At 41.5% G+C, this 20307-nt stretch overlaps 1 protein-coding gene across 3 annotated transcripts in view; it reads left to right on the forward strand.

The window, feature by feature from the left end:
* The first annotated feature begins 1746 nt into the window (after positions 1–1746).
* ZNF507 (zinc finger protein 507) overlaps positions 1747–20307 on the forward strand; it is a 42983-nt gene continuing 24422 nt past the window's right edge. For 2 of the 3 annotated variants that reach the window (XR_011561527.1, XM_019979518.2), the window contains exons 1-5: positions 1747–1916; positions 3379–3472; positions 10183–12320; positions 13754–13871; positions 17487–17601. Coding sequence is in view for 2 of the 3 variants with exons in the window: in XM_019979518.2 (XP_019835077.2) it covers positions 10185–12320; positions 13754–13871; positions 17487–17601 (2369 nt within the window). In the remaining variant the exon portion in view is untranslated. The remainder of the gene's footprint in view (positions 1917–3378; positions 3473–10182; positions 12321–13753; positions 13872–17486; positions 17602–20307) is intronic. The other variant, XM_019979519.2, reaches the window with a different exon arrangement.

A 20307-nucleotide genomic window follows, 5' to 3' on the forward strand; every position in this document is an offset into this window, starting at 1 on the left:
ACTTTCTTCCTTTTATGCATTCTGGTTTTCCTCAATTATTTTTCCTTCCACCCTTCCATGCTAGTCTCCTGCTCAATCTCTTTTAGTGAAAAAATTACTCACCCCTTTATCTTTCCTTCTTCTTAGCTATTTAGTCCAACTGGCAAAGAATTCTGTGGACTAGCAGAATTCTCACTTTGCTGGTTTCCCAACCTCCCCCTGCCTTCCCCCCACGCCCCCAATTCAGGTGAATTTGTATCCTCAGATACCTCATCTCAGGAATCACTGACCTGTCTGCACAATGACTAGGTTTTTCTGGACCTTTCTCCCACTTGATAATTGAGGGCCCAGCCGGTTGCAAAGGTCTCTGTATACACCTGGAAGTCCCCAAGAGATACAGACATAACTCATTTTATTGCACTTCATTTATTTTTTCCTTTTAATGAGCTTTGCAGATACTGCATCTTTTGCTAATTGAAAGTTTGTGGCAACCCTGCATCAAGTCAGTCTATCAGTGCCAATTTTTCAACAGTGTTTGCTCCGATTGCAATGAAGGAGGTATGAGTTCCATCCCTGGGTTGGGAAGACTCTCCCTCTCCTGCCAGAAGGAATCAGCAACCCACTCCGGTATTCTTGCCTAGGAAATACTGTGGACAGAGAAGCCTGCGTGGGGCGGGGGGATGGGGTATAGTCACAAAAGAACAGACACAACTTAGCGACTAAACAACACAACACATAATGTTTTTTAGGTACAATGCTATTGCACACTTAATAGACCACAGTAGAGTATAAATATAACTTCTACATACTCTTAGAGTATAAATATAACTTCTACATACTCTGGGAAACCAATTCATGTCAAATTCATGTGACTCACTTTAGTGCAATGGTTAAATCCACACTGTCCTCCAGGTACACCTGTATCTCAATGAAAAAGTGCATTACTATGACTGGAATCTTCAGTTTCACTCCCTTCCTACTATTCATGGCCCTCCTTCTCAGTCCGGATCCAACCACCCTGCTGTTGAGTTGCTAAGACACTCGACCTGCCCAGCACTCCTGAAGTTGGGCAGAAAGCTTCACTCACACTGCATTTTACTCTGTTAGCCAGGGACAAAACAGGATTGCTTATAAAGCTGGTGTGTATGCCATAAGACAGATCCAAATGACCAACACTATGTTGCCCTCAGAGGACTGCAGTTGTGCTACTGGTCAAGCAAGCTACCAAGTCTGGTCCTACAAGCCCAGGAATTTTCCTGAAAATCTTCAGTCTGACCAGCAAATAGATTTCCCAGGGCCAGCTCTACTCCTCACCAGGCACACCTCAAGTCCAGCCATGCACCTAGGTATGACCTCTACATTTTAGCCAAGAACACCACAAAAAAGTATAGCCCAGCCAAAAGCAGTAGCAAACTCAGAAGGATAGGGCTGAAAGAATGTCAAGGCCCACTGCTGAAAGCCAGTGAGGGAGAGGATGGGGTGATAAAGACAGCCCACAGAGGGTTTGGGCGACGTGTGGAGACTCCAAAGTGACGAGTTACTGACTTCAAGAACCAAAGACCGCTGACAAGGCCTCGCCATGGTACCTTAGGAGTCCGACAACTCGCGCCTTAAACCCATCCAAAAGCCGGGATGGCAATGAGAGGGAGTGGCATCGCCTTCGCGCCCGCCCAGCCCCAGGACCCGGGATGCCCATGGGCGGGGCCTGAGCATCGCCCCGCCCTCGCCGCCCGCCACTCGGGTCACCTGACCTACCCGCAGCTCACGTGATCCGTCCCCAGCGCCGCCATTTTGGAGCTCCTGATGAGGATGGGGAAAGCGGCGTAAAAGAGGGAAAAGAGCCGTGAGAGAGTTGGGCGAGGACGAGGGCGAGGGCACGGCCGGCTCCTGGCCGGCAAAGGAGGCTCGCGGAAGCAGCAGCCGCCGCCCGACCGCAGGTACCGCGTCCCCGGGCCGTCCCTCCGCCCGCTGTTAGCGCCACCGCCGGCCATGTGCGTCCTCCCCTCAGGCCTCTACCGGCGCCGGCTTCCTGCTCAGCCTGTCGACACTCCCGGTGCTCGCCACATGCCCCAAGTTTCGTGTCCTTTTTCAATCCTTTGTCCCGTCCACAGCAAGGGCTGTGGAGGCCCCAGGCTTGCCCTGCAGCTGCGGGTGGGGGGAACCTGCTGCTCCCGGCTTAACTCTCACCAGCCTGGCCCGCAAGCAGGCTCGCCGGCCGTCGCGTCCTTCCCTTTGCACAGGTGAAACCGCTTCGCCTAGGCGGGATGAAGCGAAAACGGTGTCTTCCCCACGTCTCTTGATTACTTTTCTCAATCCCTATCTATCGCCCCTGCCCTTCAGCCACTGCTTGATGTAGGAGGAGCTAGTGGTAAAGCAATTCTTGTCTCTGCACCTATTTCGAACCACTTCGATGAAGTAAGTGGTCTCTCTAATGATCAGTCACTGAAATCACTGGGAAAAGCTCCCCACCGTTACGACCTGGGGGCATCCGGAGTGAACAGTTTGTGTGTGGAAGGCCTGGATGATTAATTAGGCCGAGGTCACCATCCCAACCCGCAGGCGATCTTTTTAGTTACCGCAGTGGGCTGTAATTTGCTTTCGGTCTGCATCTCTCTTATCCGGCAATTACTGGATTTATCACCTCTTTCAGTCTGTACTTTCTTTGCTGTGACTCAGTGTATGGGTTGTAGTATTGATTAAAAGAGAAAGTCTGGTCCTGCGTTCCTTTACCCCACTAACTCGTTTAAAATTAATTTCAGGGGAGAGCCAAATATGTGCTTTTTGCCCTGGCAATGAACGGTTTACTTAACCATAGTCGATAAAGTTGCATTATAGGTGAAATGAATACTATTCTTTGATCTTTTAAATTCATTCTGGCTAGTATAAGAAATAGCAAAGAAATGTAGGACCGGGGCAAGAAAGTGCCTTAGATGATATACGTAGTACAGTCGACTGTGACTTATCAGTTCATGCTGCCTTTCAGTTGTAGAACTATTCGAAGTTTGCAGAATCAACCATTTAGACTGTATTTTTGATTAAGATTAAAATGGCAGTGTACAACTTACTGCTTTTTATTCATTAGAAAGTTATATCAGTAAAGCCAATAGTATTTTGAGTCAATTAGATAAATTTTGAGCTAAAATATGAAATATACGATTATTGGAGAAATTGCCACAGCTGTTTTTTTCCAACTTGTGCCAAATCCTGAAGTCTGCTTGTTAGGTAAATTTTGTAAATTTGCATCACATAATTGGGTTCAATGAACATTCCTCTGAATTTCTTTACATGAAATATTGGGTAATTTTTCACTGTCCTCCCCCACAAAAAAAAAGAACTACTACTTGGTTTCACCAAGAAAGAGAAATGTTTGATACTATATACTTTCATTCTTGGCTACAGCTGGATTTTGAAGATTGATCCAAGGGACTGTATTAATTTCAGGAATTGATTTGAAAGACACTGGCTCTGCCACTTAACAGCCATGTAACCTTGGGTAAGTCACTTAAACTGCACTGAGTGTTTCCTTATTTGTAGAATTATGTAACACCCAGGTAACCTGTCCCAGAGACTTAATGAAGCTCAAACATACATGTTTGATACTGCCTAGCTGTAAGGGGCTATTGCTCTTTTCAATATTTATACTTTGTACATTTTTTTGTTCACGCTGAGAATTAAGAGGAAAATTGGTATGTTGAGAGGCCTGGCGTGCTGCAGTCCATGGGTCGCAAAGAGTCAGGCAAGACTGAGCGACTGAACTGAGAAACGATGGATTTAGAATAAGATAGACCTGTATTCTAATTCTTAAGCTAGCTATTACTTTACATCTGTGAGCCTCAGTTTCCTCATCTGCAAGTAAAGAGGCCACTATTCCCAGGTACATTAGTAATACAAGAATCTGTACTGGCACTGTTCTCTGGTCTATGAGCACCTCAAGGGCACAGATTCCCTCTTACTTACTTTGGTAGTCTCCAGCACACTGCTTGGCATTTTATAGGTGCTCAGTGAATGTTAAATCTGAATATTGGTTAACATTAGTTTCGCCTTATGTCTTAATTGCAGCTGCCAACTTTGAATATTCTCCCAGGCTAGATGCCAGCTAAGGAATATTAGACATACTTTAATATTTACAGTCATTTTTTTTTCTTGGTGGGCAGTTAATTACATTAAGCTAAGGAGATTTTAACTCAAGTATGTTAGAGGCATTAGTAAGTTAAATCTACAAATAACATGTAAGCATTTTCAAAGTAACTTTTCAGTTTAAAGCCCAGAAACATGAAAATTTGTCCAGCACAACTCTGGAGTTTTACAGCTGCAGAATGTAAAACGCTTGGAAACAGTGACTTGCCTAAGGTCACACAACTGAGGTTCCTCTAGGAGAGGAACCCATGAGCTATGCCCCCTGCCACCTTTTGGCTAGAGCAAAATAAATATTATTCTCTTTCAGAATTACAATAGTGTGGAAAAATGAGGAATTGACCATTACTTCTATAACACAATTTTTTTTCTAATTGGAAGAACAATCTTAGTCTGAAAGAAAAGATGCTTTATATAACATACTGAACTGCCTTTTCTTCCACAGAAAATTACAGCTTTTATCCAGTCCCACCCAGGCCCACATGAATTGTTCAACTTGATTTTACTTATGATAACCATACTGCTATAAGTAAAAGGAACTAATTAGATGTACAAATAAGCCAAATAGCAAATTGTAAGGAAATAAAGACAGCTGATATAAGTTGGCTCTTTTCTTGGGAAAGACATTAATTACAAGCTTTTGCCTGTGGGAGTCTATTGTTTAGGAAAGTGGAGAAGGTTGTAGAACATTTCTGGTTTGGGATACAACATTTATTTACTTATACAGTTTGATATATTTGGTCGAATGTTATGTCTAAAGATTTCAAATGAGAAACACCCTGTTTTGCTGTGCCTGTAGTAGTAGTTTGCTCATCCTAGTAAACCTTACTGTTCAGCCATACTGGTCTTTTCTCTAATCTCTAGATAGCATGCTTATTCTGTCTTCTGAAAATCTACTGATGTTATGGTTGCTTTCTTGTCACCAAATTCCAAGAAAGCAAATGGCAGGCACACTCAGATTAGGACAATTCAGGGAGGATGTATTTTAAAAGATACTTATAAAGATGGAGGACCTATATAGTCAAGCCCCAGGAATCATTCAGTTATCTGGAGCTAGCAGCATCAGGAGAAAAGAGAGTCCTGTAGAACAGCCTGCCTGGAGATAATAGCCTTCTGTTGAGGATCACAGCCAGTTAAAGGTGACCTTGAGGGAGGGAACCAAAAAAATGAATGTTTTGATCTCCCTTTGCTGCCTCCTCCTGATTTCCTCTTATGGCTCCCCGTTGGCATAACTCAGCCAGAGGGCATGGGAGCCTAATGATGTAATTCCTCCTGGAATAGAGAGCAGAGTGGAGAATCAGTCAGTGAGCCCACAGGGGCAGATGGGTGACATCCAGAAGGCTCTTCTGTCAGAATGCAGTATGCATCTTACCTCTTCAGGGAGCCTTTGTTTCCCTTCCTGACCGAAATGAGTTCAGTCTGTTAGGATTTGGCCATAGGCTGTTGCCTTCTAACTATTTCGCCTTGGGTGATTGTTGTTCAATCACTAAAGTCATGTCTGACTCTTTGCGACCCCATGGACTACAGCACGCCAGGCTCCTCGTCCTCCACTGTCTCCTGGAATTTGCTCAGATTCATGTCCATTGAGTTGGTGATGCTATCTAACCATCTCATGCTCTGCCACCTCCTTCTCTTTTTGCCTTCAATCTTTCCCAGCATCAGGGTCTTTTCCAATGAATCGGCTCCTTACATCAGGTGGCCAAAGTATTGGAGCTTCAGCTCCAGTCCTTCTAATGAATATTCGGGACTGGTCTCCTTTAGGATGGACTGGTTGGATCTCCTTGCAGTCCAAGGGACTCTCAAGAGTCTTCTCCAACACCACAGTTCAAAAGCATCAATTCTTCAGCATGCAGCTTTCTTTATGCTCCAACTCTCACATCCATACATGACCACTGGAAAAAGCACAGCTTTGACTATACAGACCTCTGCTTTTTAATACACTGTCTAGGTTTGTCATAGCTTTTCCTTTCAAGGAGCAAGCGTCTTTTAACTTCATGGCTGTGGTCACTGTCCATAGTGATTTTGTGGCCCAGGAAAATAAAATCAGTCACTGCTTCCACTTTTCCCCTTCTGTTTACTGTGAAGTGATTGGGACTGGATACCATGATCTTAGTGTTTTGAATGTTAAGTTTCAGGCCAGCTTTGTCACTCTCTTCATTCTCCCTCATCAAGAGGCTCTCTAATTCTTTACTCTCTGCCATTAGAGTGCTATCATCTACATATCTTGAGGTTTTTGGTATTTTTCCCAGCAGTCTTAATTCCAGCTTGTGATTCATCCAGCCCAGTATTTCGCATAATATATTCTGAATAGATGTTAAATAAGCAGGGTGACAATATACAGTCTTGTATTGCTTTCCCAATTTTGAACAGTTACTCCATGTGTAGTTCTAAATGTTGCTTATTGACCCACATACAGGTTTCTCAGGAGACAGGTAGGGTGGTCTGGTACTCCCATCTCTAAGAGTTTTTCAGTTTGTCGTGATCCACACAGTTAAAGGCTTTACTGTAGTCAGTGAGGCAAAAGTAGATGTTTCTCTGGAATTCTCTTGCTTTCTCCAGATTCAGGGAATGCTGGCAATTTGATCTCCTGTTCCTCTGCCTTTTTTCAACCCAGCTTGTACACCTACTGCTGAAGCCTGTCTTGAAGGATTTTTAACATAGCTTTGCTAACATGTGAAATGAGCACAGTTGTACAGTAGTTTGAACTTTCTTTGGGATGGGAATGAAAACTGACCTTCTCACATTGGGTACTGCTGGGTTATTTAAAAGTGGTTAATTCTTTTTAACTTCTAAGTATGTGAGTCTTTCCCACTCAACTCAGTTTTAAACTGTGTGAGTAAAATTTTTTCCCTTTTTTCTTGATACCTAGCTTGATGCCTTGTGCATAACTTTTAAAATTCTTTGAAGTTTACACATGTAGAAAGAATAATATAATGAATTCCAGGGTACTCATCATTGCAGTTAGGAAATTTGCTGTTCTGGCTTGATTTGTCACCTCTCTGAGCGCCCCGACCCCTCCACCCTTGGTGATGTTTTTTTAAAGTTGCATTTACCTTGATCTCTTGGAGGCCATGGATAGTATGCAGATTATCTTAATCCAGGTTGTCAGCATTCTTGAGCCACTGGGATTGTATTTGTCGTCCTTATTTTTATCTCCTTTATTATGCAGATTTTATCTTAGGACATGTGATCTCAAATGCACATGCACATTGGTGGCCTAAGTGAAATTTTTGTGAAAATTTTAGGAGTTGGCCAGTATTCAACTTAACTTCCTCTCTTAGTATACTTTATTATGAGCTGTTTATCTAACCTTTTTTAACAGAGGCTTTTGTTATAATGAGACTTGTGCATCGACTTTGCCATGTGGACCCAAACTGGTTTTTCAGGTGTTTCCTGATGTATTTTATGTTGTGATATCTGTTTTATAGGTGCCATTTCTGTACTTATCCCCAAATGTATGCAGTCTCTAAAATGAGATACTTGCATAAATGTTCAGGGAAAATTGGAGCATCTGCTGCAAAGTTCCATTAGCTCTTAATGCCTGAGCAGACACAGCTTTAAAATCTGAATGTTTTGTCAGATTCTTTTGTATTAGTCTTTTTCTTGCGATGAGATGAGCTCCTCCTCTTCTTCATTTCACTTTCTTTTAAGGTACATGCTGAAATATCCTCAGGGAGCAATTTGCACTGCTCTGTCTCCCTCCTATTATGTCATTAAATAGTACAAGGATAATATGAGTCACCTTTGTAACCCTGTGGGTGTGCAGAGTCTGTGAGCAAATATTCACTTGTTAACCTCCAGATTATCAATCAGCCTACGTAGCTGTCTCATTTCTTGGGAAGGAGACCTTCCATCTGTAGTAGGGCACCAAATCTTATGTAAGAAATGGAATGTTCAAGGAGTCCTAGTAACTATTATTTAAGAAATTTGCATTAATCAATTGAACTGAAAGAAATAAAACCGTAAGTGAATGACCCTAGAGGGAATCAGCAATCACTTGAAGAGCCAAAGCTCCCCTGGCCTACACATGTGGACCTGTCAGGCAGCGCAGGCTTCCCGGGTGGTGCTAGTGTGAAGAACCCACCTGCCAATGCAGGAGACAAGATTCAGGTTCGAGCCCTGGGTGGGGAAGATTCCCCTGGAGGAGGGCATGGCAACCCATTCCAATATTCTTGCCTTGAGAATCCCATGGACAGAGGAGCCTGGTGGGCTGCAGTCCATGGGGGTCACAAAAACGCTGGACACGACTGAGCGACTAACACTTTGATTTTCACTGTGAAGCCACAAAGGATTTTTCTAAAGAAACAAATTGTTCTCCCAATGGTCCCTTCTTTAGTGACTTAAGATTGACTGTAGAGATTTAAAAACATCCCTGTTCTTCCTGCTTGAGAGAAATATAAGGGAAATAGTCTTTTGAGAGGTAATGCTCTCAGATTGTTTAGGGGGACAGTGACCCAAGGGCCACTGGCCTTGGGGAGCTGGCATAGCTGTCTTTGCTGTAATGGCTGTGGAATGCATACCCTGCTGGGAGTGCAGCTAGAAGTAGGAGAGAGAAAAACCCCATCGTGCAAGGCAGAGTGTCAGGACGGAGGGGAGAAGTGGTACTAAAGAAACAGAGTAGAATGCTTGCCTTTTTGCATGATATGGATCTGGCTTTAGAAAGTTGGTGTGTAAAAAAAAAAAAAAAGAAAGTTAGTGTGCCACAAAGAGTAGAAAATAAGAGCAGGAAAGCCATAACTGCTGTCAGCTGATGGGGGAGGAAAGGGCCTGAAACTGCTCAGAGGACTGGTGAGGTCTTATAGGAATTCAGGTACCATCTTGGCAGCAGCTAATGGGCCCCTAAAAGTTGATTCAGCCACCTGCAGGAAGAGGAGCCTTGCTTCACCTTCCGAAATGAATTCAGAGCCTGTACGGAGGTTTAAGAATATGATCTTTGGCCCTGTAGCTAGTTCTTGTAATTTTGCTGGCATTTACTGAATGTTGTGAGTAAGATTCCAGAATGCACCTAAAATGTGGAAAAACAAAACTTGGTGCTGGAAAAAAGCCTAAACTTAAAAATGTGTTCCAAGTCAACAAGTTAATCTCACTTTAAGCCAAAGGAAATGCTTGAAAGTTCTGCCAGAAAATAAAGTATTCAAGATTTAGGCTAAAAGATAAAGCATTTCATGTTGAATGCCTTCCTTGGCCATGACACATTACTTGAACCTACAGATAACCCCTTTTAAGGCCTCTGTGCTTTTTTAGGTCTAAAACACAACTGGGATATCAATTTTTGCCTTCTCTGCTGCCCCTTTCCCTTTCAGAAAAAAACCATATATATAATGTATATGTATCTGAGTGTGTGTGTGTATGAGTAATAGTTGACCACTAATATGACCTCTAAAAAAACCACAGCGTAGTTTGTGGTTTATCTTCAGGAAAATAAATAAAAGGAGGAACTGGATCATTGCTTTTATTTAGTTTCAATTGTATAATACTTCTCAAAATTCTCTAAGCCCTTTACATAAAGTTACATGCCCATACTTTCACAGTTGTAAAGATCTGGGGAGGCAAAAAAAGTTTATGGTTTTAGTAATAAATCACAGTTATACTTGGTGTAAGAAATTGTGTCCTGAGAATTGCATCATTCATGTGTTGAATTTACAGAATGGTGTTTCATAATACTTGAGGTGGTTGCATATGCCCTGAGAATGACTGTAGCCCTTTAATAATGGAATAGCAGTCTTTTTTTTTTCTGGCATTGTACAAAAGGAGTACTGATTAGGTCCAACTAGATGTTTAGGGGAAAGAAAGTCAAGAAAAAAGGAGATGTCGTTAACTCATTTACAAAGAAAGAAATGAAGGATTGAAAGACCTTGATCATCCGTCTCAATAGGGGACAACACTCCAAAGAAAATTTCTAAGCAATTTAAGTCTCTACTGAGGATGGCCAAGTATATCAGTATGGAGCTCCCAGGTTAGAAAATACTTAGATCAGCTTAAACTCCTAAGAGTAGTTTAGATTTCCTGAATTATATGCCTAAATGATCCTGTAACCTGGTGTTTCTGTCATATATTCTGTTTTTTTAGATATGGAAGAAGGCAGCAGTGTTGCCATGTTGGTGTCAGATATTGGGGAACAGGAAGCTATGTTGACTGCCAAAACTGTCATCAGTTCATCACTGGAAATTGATGAACAAAGAAAAGCTAAAACAGATCCATTAATCCATGTTATCCAGAAGTTAAGCAAGATAGTGGAACATGAAAAGTCACAAAAATGTCTTTTAATTGGCAAAAAACGGCCACGTTCTAGTGCTGCAGCACACTCTCTTCTTGAAAGTCAAGAATCTTGTGAGATTCCAGCTAAAGTAACCCAGTCACCTGCTACTGATATTAGAAGGGCTGAGATGTCTCAAATACATTTTACCCCTGACTCTCCTGCCCAGAGTGATGGGAAGGCTATGTCTTACCAGTGTAGCCTTTGTAAGTTTCTGTCATCATCTTTTTCTGTGTTAAAAGATCATATCAAGCAGCACGGTCAGCAGAATGAAGTGATATTAATGTGCGCAGAGTGCCATATTACATCAAAAAGCCAAGAGGAACTTGAAGCTCACGTGGTAAATGACCATGAAAATGATGCCAACAGCCACACTCAATCCAAAGCCCAACAGTGCATAAGCCCCACCAACCCCTTGTGTCACCAAACCTCAGAAAGAAAGAATGAAACCATTCCTGACATCCCAGCAAGTGTGGACAACCTACAGACTCATACTGTCCAAACAGCGTCCGTGGCAGAAATAGGTAAGAGGAAATGGTATGCCTATGAACAGTATGGCATGTATCGATGCTTGTTTTGTAGTTACACTTGTGGGCAGCAGAGAATGTTGAAAACACATGCTTGGAAACATGCCGGGGAGGTCGACTGCTCCTATCCAATCTTTGAAAATGAGAACGAGCCCCTAGGCCTACTGGACTCTTCAGTGGCTGCTGCACCCAGCGGTGTCCACGCAGTAGTCATTGCCATCGGAGACAACGAACTGAGTATCCACAATGGGCCGTCAGTGCAGGTGCAGATTTGCAGCTCAGAGCCATTGTCGTCTTCCTCTCCTTTGGAGCAGAGTGCAGAAGGCGGGGTTCATCTCAGTCAGTCAGTTACCCTTGACCCTAATGAGGAAGAAATGCTTGAGGTGATTTCTGATGCCGAGGAGAGCCTGGTTGGTGACAGCCTGCTTTCATCAGCACAGAAAATCATCAGCAGCAGCCCAAATAAAAAAGGCCATGTTAATGTGATAGTGGAGCGTCTGCCAAGTGCCGAAGAAACGCTTTCACAGAAACATTTCCTCATGAACGCCGAAATCGAGGAGGGGAAAAGCCTGAGCCCAGCAGAAGCCAAGCTCGTGTGTGAAGGAAGAGGTGAAGTCTATCACGCTGATAAATGCACTGTTGATATCGGGGGGCTGATCATAGGCTGGGGCAACTCAGAGAAGAAAGACAGCGAGCTAATAAACAAAGGACTGGCTACTGATGAGAATGCTCCACCAGGCCGAAGAAGGACAAATTCTGAGTCTCTTAGACTACACTCCTTAGCTGCGGAAGCCCTGGTTACAATGCCCATAAGAGCTGCAGAACTAACACGAACCAACCTTGGGCACTATGGAAACATAAACCTTTTAGACCCGGACACCGGACAAAGGCAAGTAGACGGGGCAGTGGCAGCATATTCTAAAATGATGTCCCCACTGAAAAACTCTCCTGAGGGGTTAGCTAGTTTCAACCAAAGCAACTCTACCTTAGTAGCACTCCCAGAGGGTAGGCAGGAGCTGGCAGACGGGCAGGTTAAGACGGGCATCAGCATGTCCCTACTCACTGTGATTGAAAAGTTACGGGAAAGGACAGACCAAAATGCTTCCGATGATGACATTTTGAAAGAGTTGCAGGATAACGCCCAATGCCAACCCAACAGCGATGCGAGTTTGTCGGGAAGCAGTGTGGTGGAGTACATCCCTAACGCCGAGCGGCCCTACCGCTGCCGGCTTTGTCACTACAGCAGCGGTAACAAGGGTTACATCAAGCAGCACCTGCGAGTCCATCGGCAGAGACAGCCCTACCAGTGTCCCATCTGTGAGCACATTGCCGACAACAGCAAAGACCTGGAGAGCCACATGATCAACCACTGCAAAACAAGAATATACCAGTGCAAGCAGTGTGAAGACTCCTTCCATTATAAGGTAAGCATGGGCTCATGAAGTCCTTCAGAAAGCCGTAGAGTTTTAGAGCAAAGAGGGAGCTTTCTAGGTACAGTCCACCCACCTCATTTTATAGATAGGGAAACTGAGGCCCAGAATAGTTTGGTAATGTGCCCAGGGCATGCCTATTAATTAATGTTAAAGTTGGGACTGGAATCTGGGTCGTCAGGATGTCTGGCATAGGATTCTTTTTCCCCGCATGCCCCGTCTTTAACAGATCCTGTGTTTATTGCTTTAGTGTTTTCATGTGTATATCTTTTTAAAATTGTGTTGATTTTAAAGTGCAGGGAAATTGCAAGGGGATGTACTGTGGAGGGACATTGTACACACATCTGACTCACATTTAGCCTTATGTCATCAATGCAAAAAAATGCCTATTTTTAATCTTACGTGGCCCCTAAATGCAAGTCATTCACTTCAGCTGCCACACGACAAGCCAAGGGTGATTTATACCATTGCACAGGGAGAAATGGACTGTATGAGATATAATGAAAGATAGTGCAGTGGAAACAGAGCCATGTGTGTTATATTTTATGGGAAGTTTACAGGACTTTCAAGGATTACCTTGACTGATTTTCATTTTATGTGCCACCTAAAACCAGCAACCAGTATGAAGTACTGTTTTTGTAAAGGAAATTTGCATCCACCGAATCACTGGTTTAGAACTTTTCTTCAGTGTGCCAGTTGACTGGTGAGGGGGTGGGGCAGGGAATGTATCCCTAAAGGGGTAACTGAGGTGTAGAATTTTGCTCTTGTATTAGCCAGTCTTGGGGTCCAGGTCCACTGGTAATTAATAGGTAATCAAGAGTTTTAAAAAGAGCCTCTGAGTCAGAGATAGTTACTCTCACTTGGATTGCTCTCATGTAATTCTGAAGTGGCCTCTGGCCATTGGACAAGCAGCCCATACAGATGCGCTGCAGAGGCAAGTACCAGTTTCTTCTGCTGATACACTTGATTCATGGGGGTGGGGATGAGGAGGAAGAGGTCCTTGGAGTCACAGTTCAGTGAAGTCTCTTTTACACATTTAGTTGATATTTAAAGGCAGAAGTGCAAAAGTTAACTGATTGGATTGATTTTCATGAAGGTATTGAGTTACTCTGAAGACTCTGCTTGTTCCTCCTCTGGACTCAGCAGTGGTTCAGGAAGCGCACACACACTCTGCACAAGCGCCCCTAAGACAGCAGTGGCTTCCTTTCAGAGACCGTGGAAAGAGGAACTAACTTGCCTTTTTGATAAGATTGTGTTTTCGCTAGTGTATTTCTTCCTGTAAGTTGTCAAATGTGTCAAGTTATCTTTTAGTGCATTTGGTTTTTAAATACTGGTAATGAAAGCAGTTCACTCCTTTCTGTAGCCTCCTAATAACTGTGCAACTGTGTTTATTGAAAACTACATATTAATTTCTCTCAATTTTTTAGAGTCAACTGAGGAACCATGAGAGGGAGCAACACAGTCTTCCAGATACCTTGTCAATAGCAACTTCTAATGAGTCCAGAATTTCCAGTGATAAAACTGATGGAAAATGTGTTCAGGAAGGTATCTGTGCATTTTTTTTTAATGTATATATAGATGAGATTGACTAGTGTACGAAGTGAAAAAAAATGCCCTTTGTTGTCATGTGAGTTATTTTCAGGACTAAGGCTGCGTCTCTTCTGCTCTGTTTTTATACTATGTGAGTGAATCTTATCTCTTATCTCTTGAGTACTAAGTGAATATTGTTAGGAAGTACTCAGCTTCAACTGTAGGTAGATGTACTCTGAAATTCACGCTGTCCTGTAAGAGCCAGGTACAGCAGAAACCCTGAGGTAACACGCCAGCAAGCCAGGGAAGCTGCAGCGCGGAAGGAAAGCCTCCTCCCTCTCTCGGCACCGGTTGACCCACTGAGAACGGAGCTTTTGCAGATGGTAGGCCCCCACCTCAAACTTTAACTGAGGCTTCCTGCTGTGATCTTATTCTTATCCAAGTGTGACTGCCAGATTTCATCTGCATTATTTAAAAAAAAACAACACAGGCTCTTTTTATGTACCAGTTAGGTGCCAGTCGGCCGAGTTTCTGCTAATAGGAATATTAGAATCAAAAGATTTAATTAGAGTTCCATGAAAAGGCGGATGCCACATCCGGAGAATTAGGGATAAAGTGTAATAAGCTGTGCTTCCTTGCATCAGCTCACTTAAATTGATATCCTTTAAATGTCTCAATTGTGGTACATAGCGTTTATGGGAAATAAAACATATTGGGGTGACTTTCCTTTTTAGATTTCCTCAGAATTAAAGTTAGAAACAACTGCAGAGTAAAATGTTTTACCATAATGTTTCATTAAATTATACCCCAGAAAGCATAACTGATTCTAGAATGTTTCTGAAAGAACTGATTTTGACACCACTGTAGCACCAAAATTCCCTTGTCAAACAGATGTCATCCCTGTAAAACTATCCAAAACAAAAGGAGTTTATGACATAGCATCTGTTCCCGCAGTAGATGGCTGAGCTGAAACTGTTTTGTTTCCTTTGTACAAAATAGCCCTAACTGCCTCCTTTTATTTTAATTCATTATGTTTCCATATCCCCTTTAAAGGAGACATTAAAACATTTGATATCTTTGGACCATAAATCCCTAATGAAGGAATAAAGTAAGTACTACTCACTGGTACCACCTGCGGTTACTACCAGCGGTGGAATATGTCTTTTCTAGCCCCATCTCCAAAAGCAATAATTTAAAACTGTCCAAATGAGTTAACAAATTAAAACCCACAATTTGAATTAAAAAGATTGAAATGTCAGCTCAGAATTAAAATAACCAGTTTGGGCTTCATAGCATTACATCTCTCCACCACATTCCATTTTGCAGCAGCTTTCCTTTGTGGCTCAAACTCTTGTTTCTTAGGGTTACATGTATAGATTTTAAATTGCTTCTTCATGCCTCACCCCCCTACCCCCTATTTAACTCTATTTGCTGGTAGGATAACAATTCAGATGACTGAGAATTCCTGCTTGCTTAATCTGCACTGATGCTTTATTGATTCAATATTAGATATTTCAGAATCTGGTGGTTGGGCTGAAGAACAAGCTTTGAGCTCGCAAAGAAGGTGAAAATGATTCACATTTTATCCAAACACTTTTAACCATTTAATAAACTTATTAAACAAGAGGGGTGATGTATATTTCTGTGGCTTCGAGTCTCTGTCACGATAGCCCAGGTAACTTGTAGCTCATTTTTGACTCAGAGGCCCAGTGTAATAGCACCTCAGACATTTGTCCTGCCAGAAGGTAAGGAGTGCCCATCGTGAGCTGGATTCTGTGCTAAGTGCTTGAAGTGCAGTCGAGGTGTCAGTGCCCTTGAGGGGCCCAGCCCAGTGAGGAACACACAACGGTATTAACGAGTACATTAACAAACACCACAGATACTCAAGGAGCGGTAGACAGAGCACTTTCATATGGAGTTTCTTAACGAAACTTAATTCTTCTTTATTGTAAACCTGTGATTTGCCAAGCCCTGGGGATTTTATGTAAGCAGAACAGGCAGATCCCTGCCCTCAGGGAGGCTCCAGCTAGTGACGGGTCAGACTGACACCAGCACACGGGTAACGTACAGACTGCGGTGAAGTAAAGCATGCTCCTGGGCTTACAAACCATGCAGGAGGTTCCAGTATTTCCATTTTGTAGATGAGGAAACCAAGTCCTCAAGAGGGGAAATAATTTGCCTGTGATCACACTCATACTAAGTGGCAGAGCAGGGACTGAGCCCAAGTTTTTGAAATTTAAATCTAGTATTCTTTCCGTTGGAAACAGTTGCTTGAAGTAACACAGCCTCTCATTCTGTGCTATATTAAGTTTTCCCATCTGTCATTTTTATTAGTTGTCATTGATCTGTAATATTTCTCACACAGAACCATTATACAATATTTCACACTTCTTTTTTTCGGGTTTTTTTTTTTTTTTTAAACTATATCTGGAGTAGTGCCACTTATAATCAAGTCCAACTTTTTAACCCACCAATTAAGAGCAGTGCTTAGATTATAATTATGATTAGTGTGTATATTAATGTTACAGATTTATACCAGGAAATTAGGACATTTTTGTTCTGCCTGGCAAAAGTAGTTATTAGCCAAAGAAAATTGCAATTTTAGAAAGCTTAAATTTAACCTAAGGATTTTCTTTGTTTTGTTAAAATTTCCATATGGGAGTTCTTTTGTATCACCAATTTTACTTTTCTGCAGCGGGTTCTGGTGTTCTACCTAAGCTTTCTTCCTGTTCTGCCTTGTTCTGCAATTTCTATGCTCGCTCTGTTTCTGAATATAAAGCATTCAGGCTATGAATGGCCTATGAACTTTGTGCTGACAGAAGAGTAAATAAATTGTTGAATATCTTCAGGAATAGTTTTCTGTGATCAAGTCATTCTGCTTGTATTGCCTCAAGCTTACCCTGATTTGAATCCTGCCCAACCCTCACACCCAGCGCCTTGTTGCAGAGTGAGTTTAGTAACAGGGCCTAATTCCATGGATCTGTGATTCCTGGATTTCAGAGAGCTGCATGTTTACCTTAGTCCTTGTTAAACTGTCCGTTTATGGGGTATAATTATACTGCATTACATAGCACTTAATAATTTGCCTTTGCTTTTCCTTCTGTTGTAAGTTACAAACAAAGGAAACCTACAGAGTGAAAAGGCTTTGGACTTTGTATATTGAGTTTGTTGTAGATGCTTTGTAGCTGTACTTTACAGTACTGGATTATAGTATTAAATTACAGCTGGTTGGCGATCAGTGTTTCCTGAAGGCTATATCCTATATGTGCTATATAAGCTATATCCTATAAACCAACACCTTTCAGATTCACAGTTTATCTCTGGTTAAATCAGTTGCAACTCAGTCAGCAGGGCAGCTGGCATCAGGTTCATTATAGTTTAGAATTTTGTACAAGGTTATGTAGAAGCTAACCGAATGTATTTTTACAGATCAGATGATCCTCACTTTATATCCACAGGAAGTGCAGGTTCAGGAGAACCTGTAAAGCTTGTTGACTTTATTAACCAGTGAGAAAACCTGCATTGAAATGTTAATACTGTGTGGTATAAATTCTCATTTACAGTGGAATGTAAATATTGTTGTTTTAATCTAATCCAATCACATCACTAAAACTGAAATGCTTTGTCCAGGGAATAAGTCTTCAGTCCAGAAACAGTATAGATGTGATGTATGTGATTATACAAGTACAACATACGTTGGTGTCAGAAACCACAGACGAATCCATAACTCTGACAAGCCTTACAGGTAAGTGTGAAGATCCTGGAGTTTTAATACTTGTATTACAATACTGTAAAGGAAAAAGTGGAAGTAATTAAAAATTCGAAACAGTTGTTTAAGCATAGGTTAAGCGCTAAGAAACTTTCACTTCCTGGTTTCACGAGTATTGTGTAGTTTGTTAAAGAACTTGAATTTTAAGCTTTAGTCTCAGGATGATAGGCTTATTTTTGACTAGATTTTGCCTAGTAGCAATAAAGGAAGATGTCTATATCTGTCAGTTTCATGTGGGTATAAATTATCATAGCAATTTTCATTGCTTAGAGTACATTTCAATAATTCGGTAGTTAAGTATTCAATAGTCCAGCAAAAGACTCTTAAAACTTAAAAGCAATAAAATTCCCTGTGAAAGATTCTGTTTTTGAAAATAAATCTTACCATGTATAGAGTAAGATCATTTAATTTTGTTACTTGATTTTTTACAAAAGCTCATTCTAATATGTATTCAGAAAATATAGGTGTTCTCAGTTGATTAAGATAGGCTGATAAATAGAAATAATTACTGTTTAAACTTTGCCTCTGGAGAATAAACTACCTGTTGTTTATGTATAGTAAAGATACAGATATTTTTGCAAAGGTTGTCCAGCTGTCACAGGGCAGTGTGTTCTACTGGTAGCCATCAGGGAACATCGAGTTTCCAGTCAAAGCCAAGCCAAGTCACTGTGACCGATAGTGCTCAGCAGTGCCCTGAGCTTTTCTATCCCCTTGACAAAACTTGGTTGCTGTTTTAACTCTCTTCCCAGGTTTTATAGGTGTGACCCAGGTCACTGTGGGAAAGTTACTATATTAATATCTAAATGAGGACCTGGCAGACTGTACCTTAAATTGCCGTTGCTTGATCCCATACTGTGGCACACTCTCTCTCACTCTCTCTCTCTATATACGTGGTTTTAATATAGAGAGTATATGTGTATGGGTTTAAATAATTATATATGGTTTTAAATAATGAATACATACAGTGAGAATCTTCTTCCTGTTACATCAGAGAAGTCTTAGTAGGTTATTTTCCAAATTTTTTCACACTGTACTTTTTCACTGTGTTTGACCTGAGTGCCTTAGAAAAAATGTCATGCCCACCCCTCCATGTAATTATTACCTTTCACGTAACACTTGTTTTCCAACTTTCAAATGCTGTGATTCTTCTTTTAATCTTCTTTAAATACTTCCCCTTTGTCTTCATGAGATTTGCACTCTACAGAGCATTATGGGTTACCATATTCTTTTCCAATATGTTTCTAGGACTTTCTGATAGAAAGCATAGCCTTCTTGATATCTGATTTAATATTGAGTTATCATAGTTTTCCTGGCTTATTTCATGTATGCTTCATTCGGTTTTGCTGCCTAGCACACTTATGGTCAGAATTGAGGCTTGCTTTCTCAGAGCGCGTACACTGTGCATTTCTGATAGCGTGTTTCTTGGAGCACTGAAGGGCCTGGCTCATGAGGACATCTCAGAAACCCTGTCCTCACTGCAGAAGGAAGAGAGCTATTTTCCATTCCCATGTTAGGACAGGGAAAGATTAAAAAGACCTCATCCTGTGTCAGATCTACCAAATGTAGCAAACTTTGTTCTTTTCAGTGCTTTATTAAGGAACATTCTAAGTAAACCACATACCACTTACGATAATTATAACATTGACCCCAAAATTAGTTAAAGGTGCATTCAAAATTTTCAGATATTAGATTGTCTCTGGTTTAGCTTAATATTGCGGTACTAGAGTTACTGCTGGTTTCCTTCCTATGATACCACTTTTATGAATGACTAGCTGGAGATGGAACAACAAAACACTTTGCTCTTGGTTCCTCCTGATTGTGGCTTTGAGCCCATTTTCCCTTAGAAACATAATTATATAAGTACTTGGGTTCCAAAACTACATGGCAAAACGGAAGGCAGGAGGAACAACATGACAGACAGGGACATACGTGGGCTTTGGACTGAAGCACTCAGCACGCTGCCTGTACATACTAGGTACTCAGTAAATGACTGATGTGCTTGTGTGCTAAGTCACTTTAGTCGTGTCCGCCTCTTTGCAGCTGTATGGACTGTAGCCCTCCAGGCTCCTCTGTCCATAGGATTCTCCAGGCAAGGAAACTGGAGTGGGTTGCCATTCCCTCCTCCAGGGTATCTTCCCGACTCAGGGATCGAACCTGCATCTCTTAGGTCTCCTGCATTGGCAGGTAGGTTTTTTTACCACTAGCACCACTCGGGAAGTCCAGTGTTGGGCTCAAATGACTGATAGTTATCTGTATACTTTAGTTTTTCTCATCTATAAAATGGCTCTGGTTCTATATATTTATTGTGTTTTGAAAATAAATATGTGGTAATATACTTCCTTAAGTAGAAGAGTCGCCCAGATATATTACTATATGTTGATTTTTTAGTACCAATCCTATTTTAATACCCAGTCTAAAAATACCCAGTATTTCCTTAAATGTTTCAGAAGTATCTTTTATTAGAGTTATTTTGTTTATATCAGGAGGTCCAAACATTGCATTTGATTGATGTGTTTCTTAAGTCTCTCTTTTTTAAAATTTTGAAATAGACTTTATAACTTAATGCAGCATATATCCTGAAAATTACATAAATCAAAAGCATACAGCTTGATGAATGGTCACAAATTAAACCCATCATTGTAATTCCTCAGACCAAGAAATAAACCATTGCCAGTTTCTCAG

Source organism: Bos indicus, chromosome 18 (assembly GCF_029378745.1).
Source record: "Bos indicus isolate NIAB-ARS_2022 breed Sahiwal x Tharparkar chromosome 18, NIAB-ARS_B.indTharparkar_mat_pri_1.0, whole genome shotgun sequence".
Taxonomy (NCBI): Eukaryota; Metazoa; Chordata; class Mammalia; order Artiodactyla; family Bovidae; genus Bos; species Bos indicus.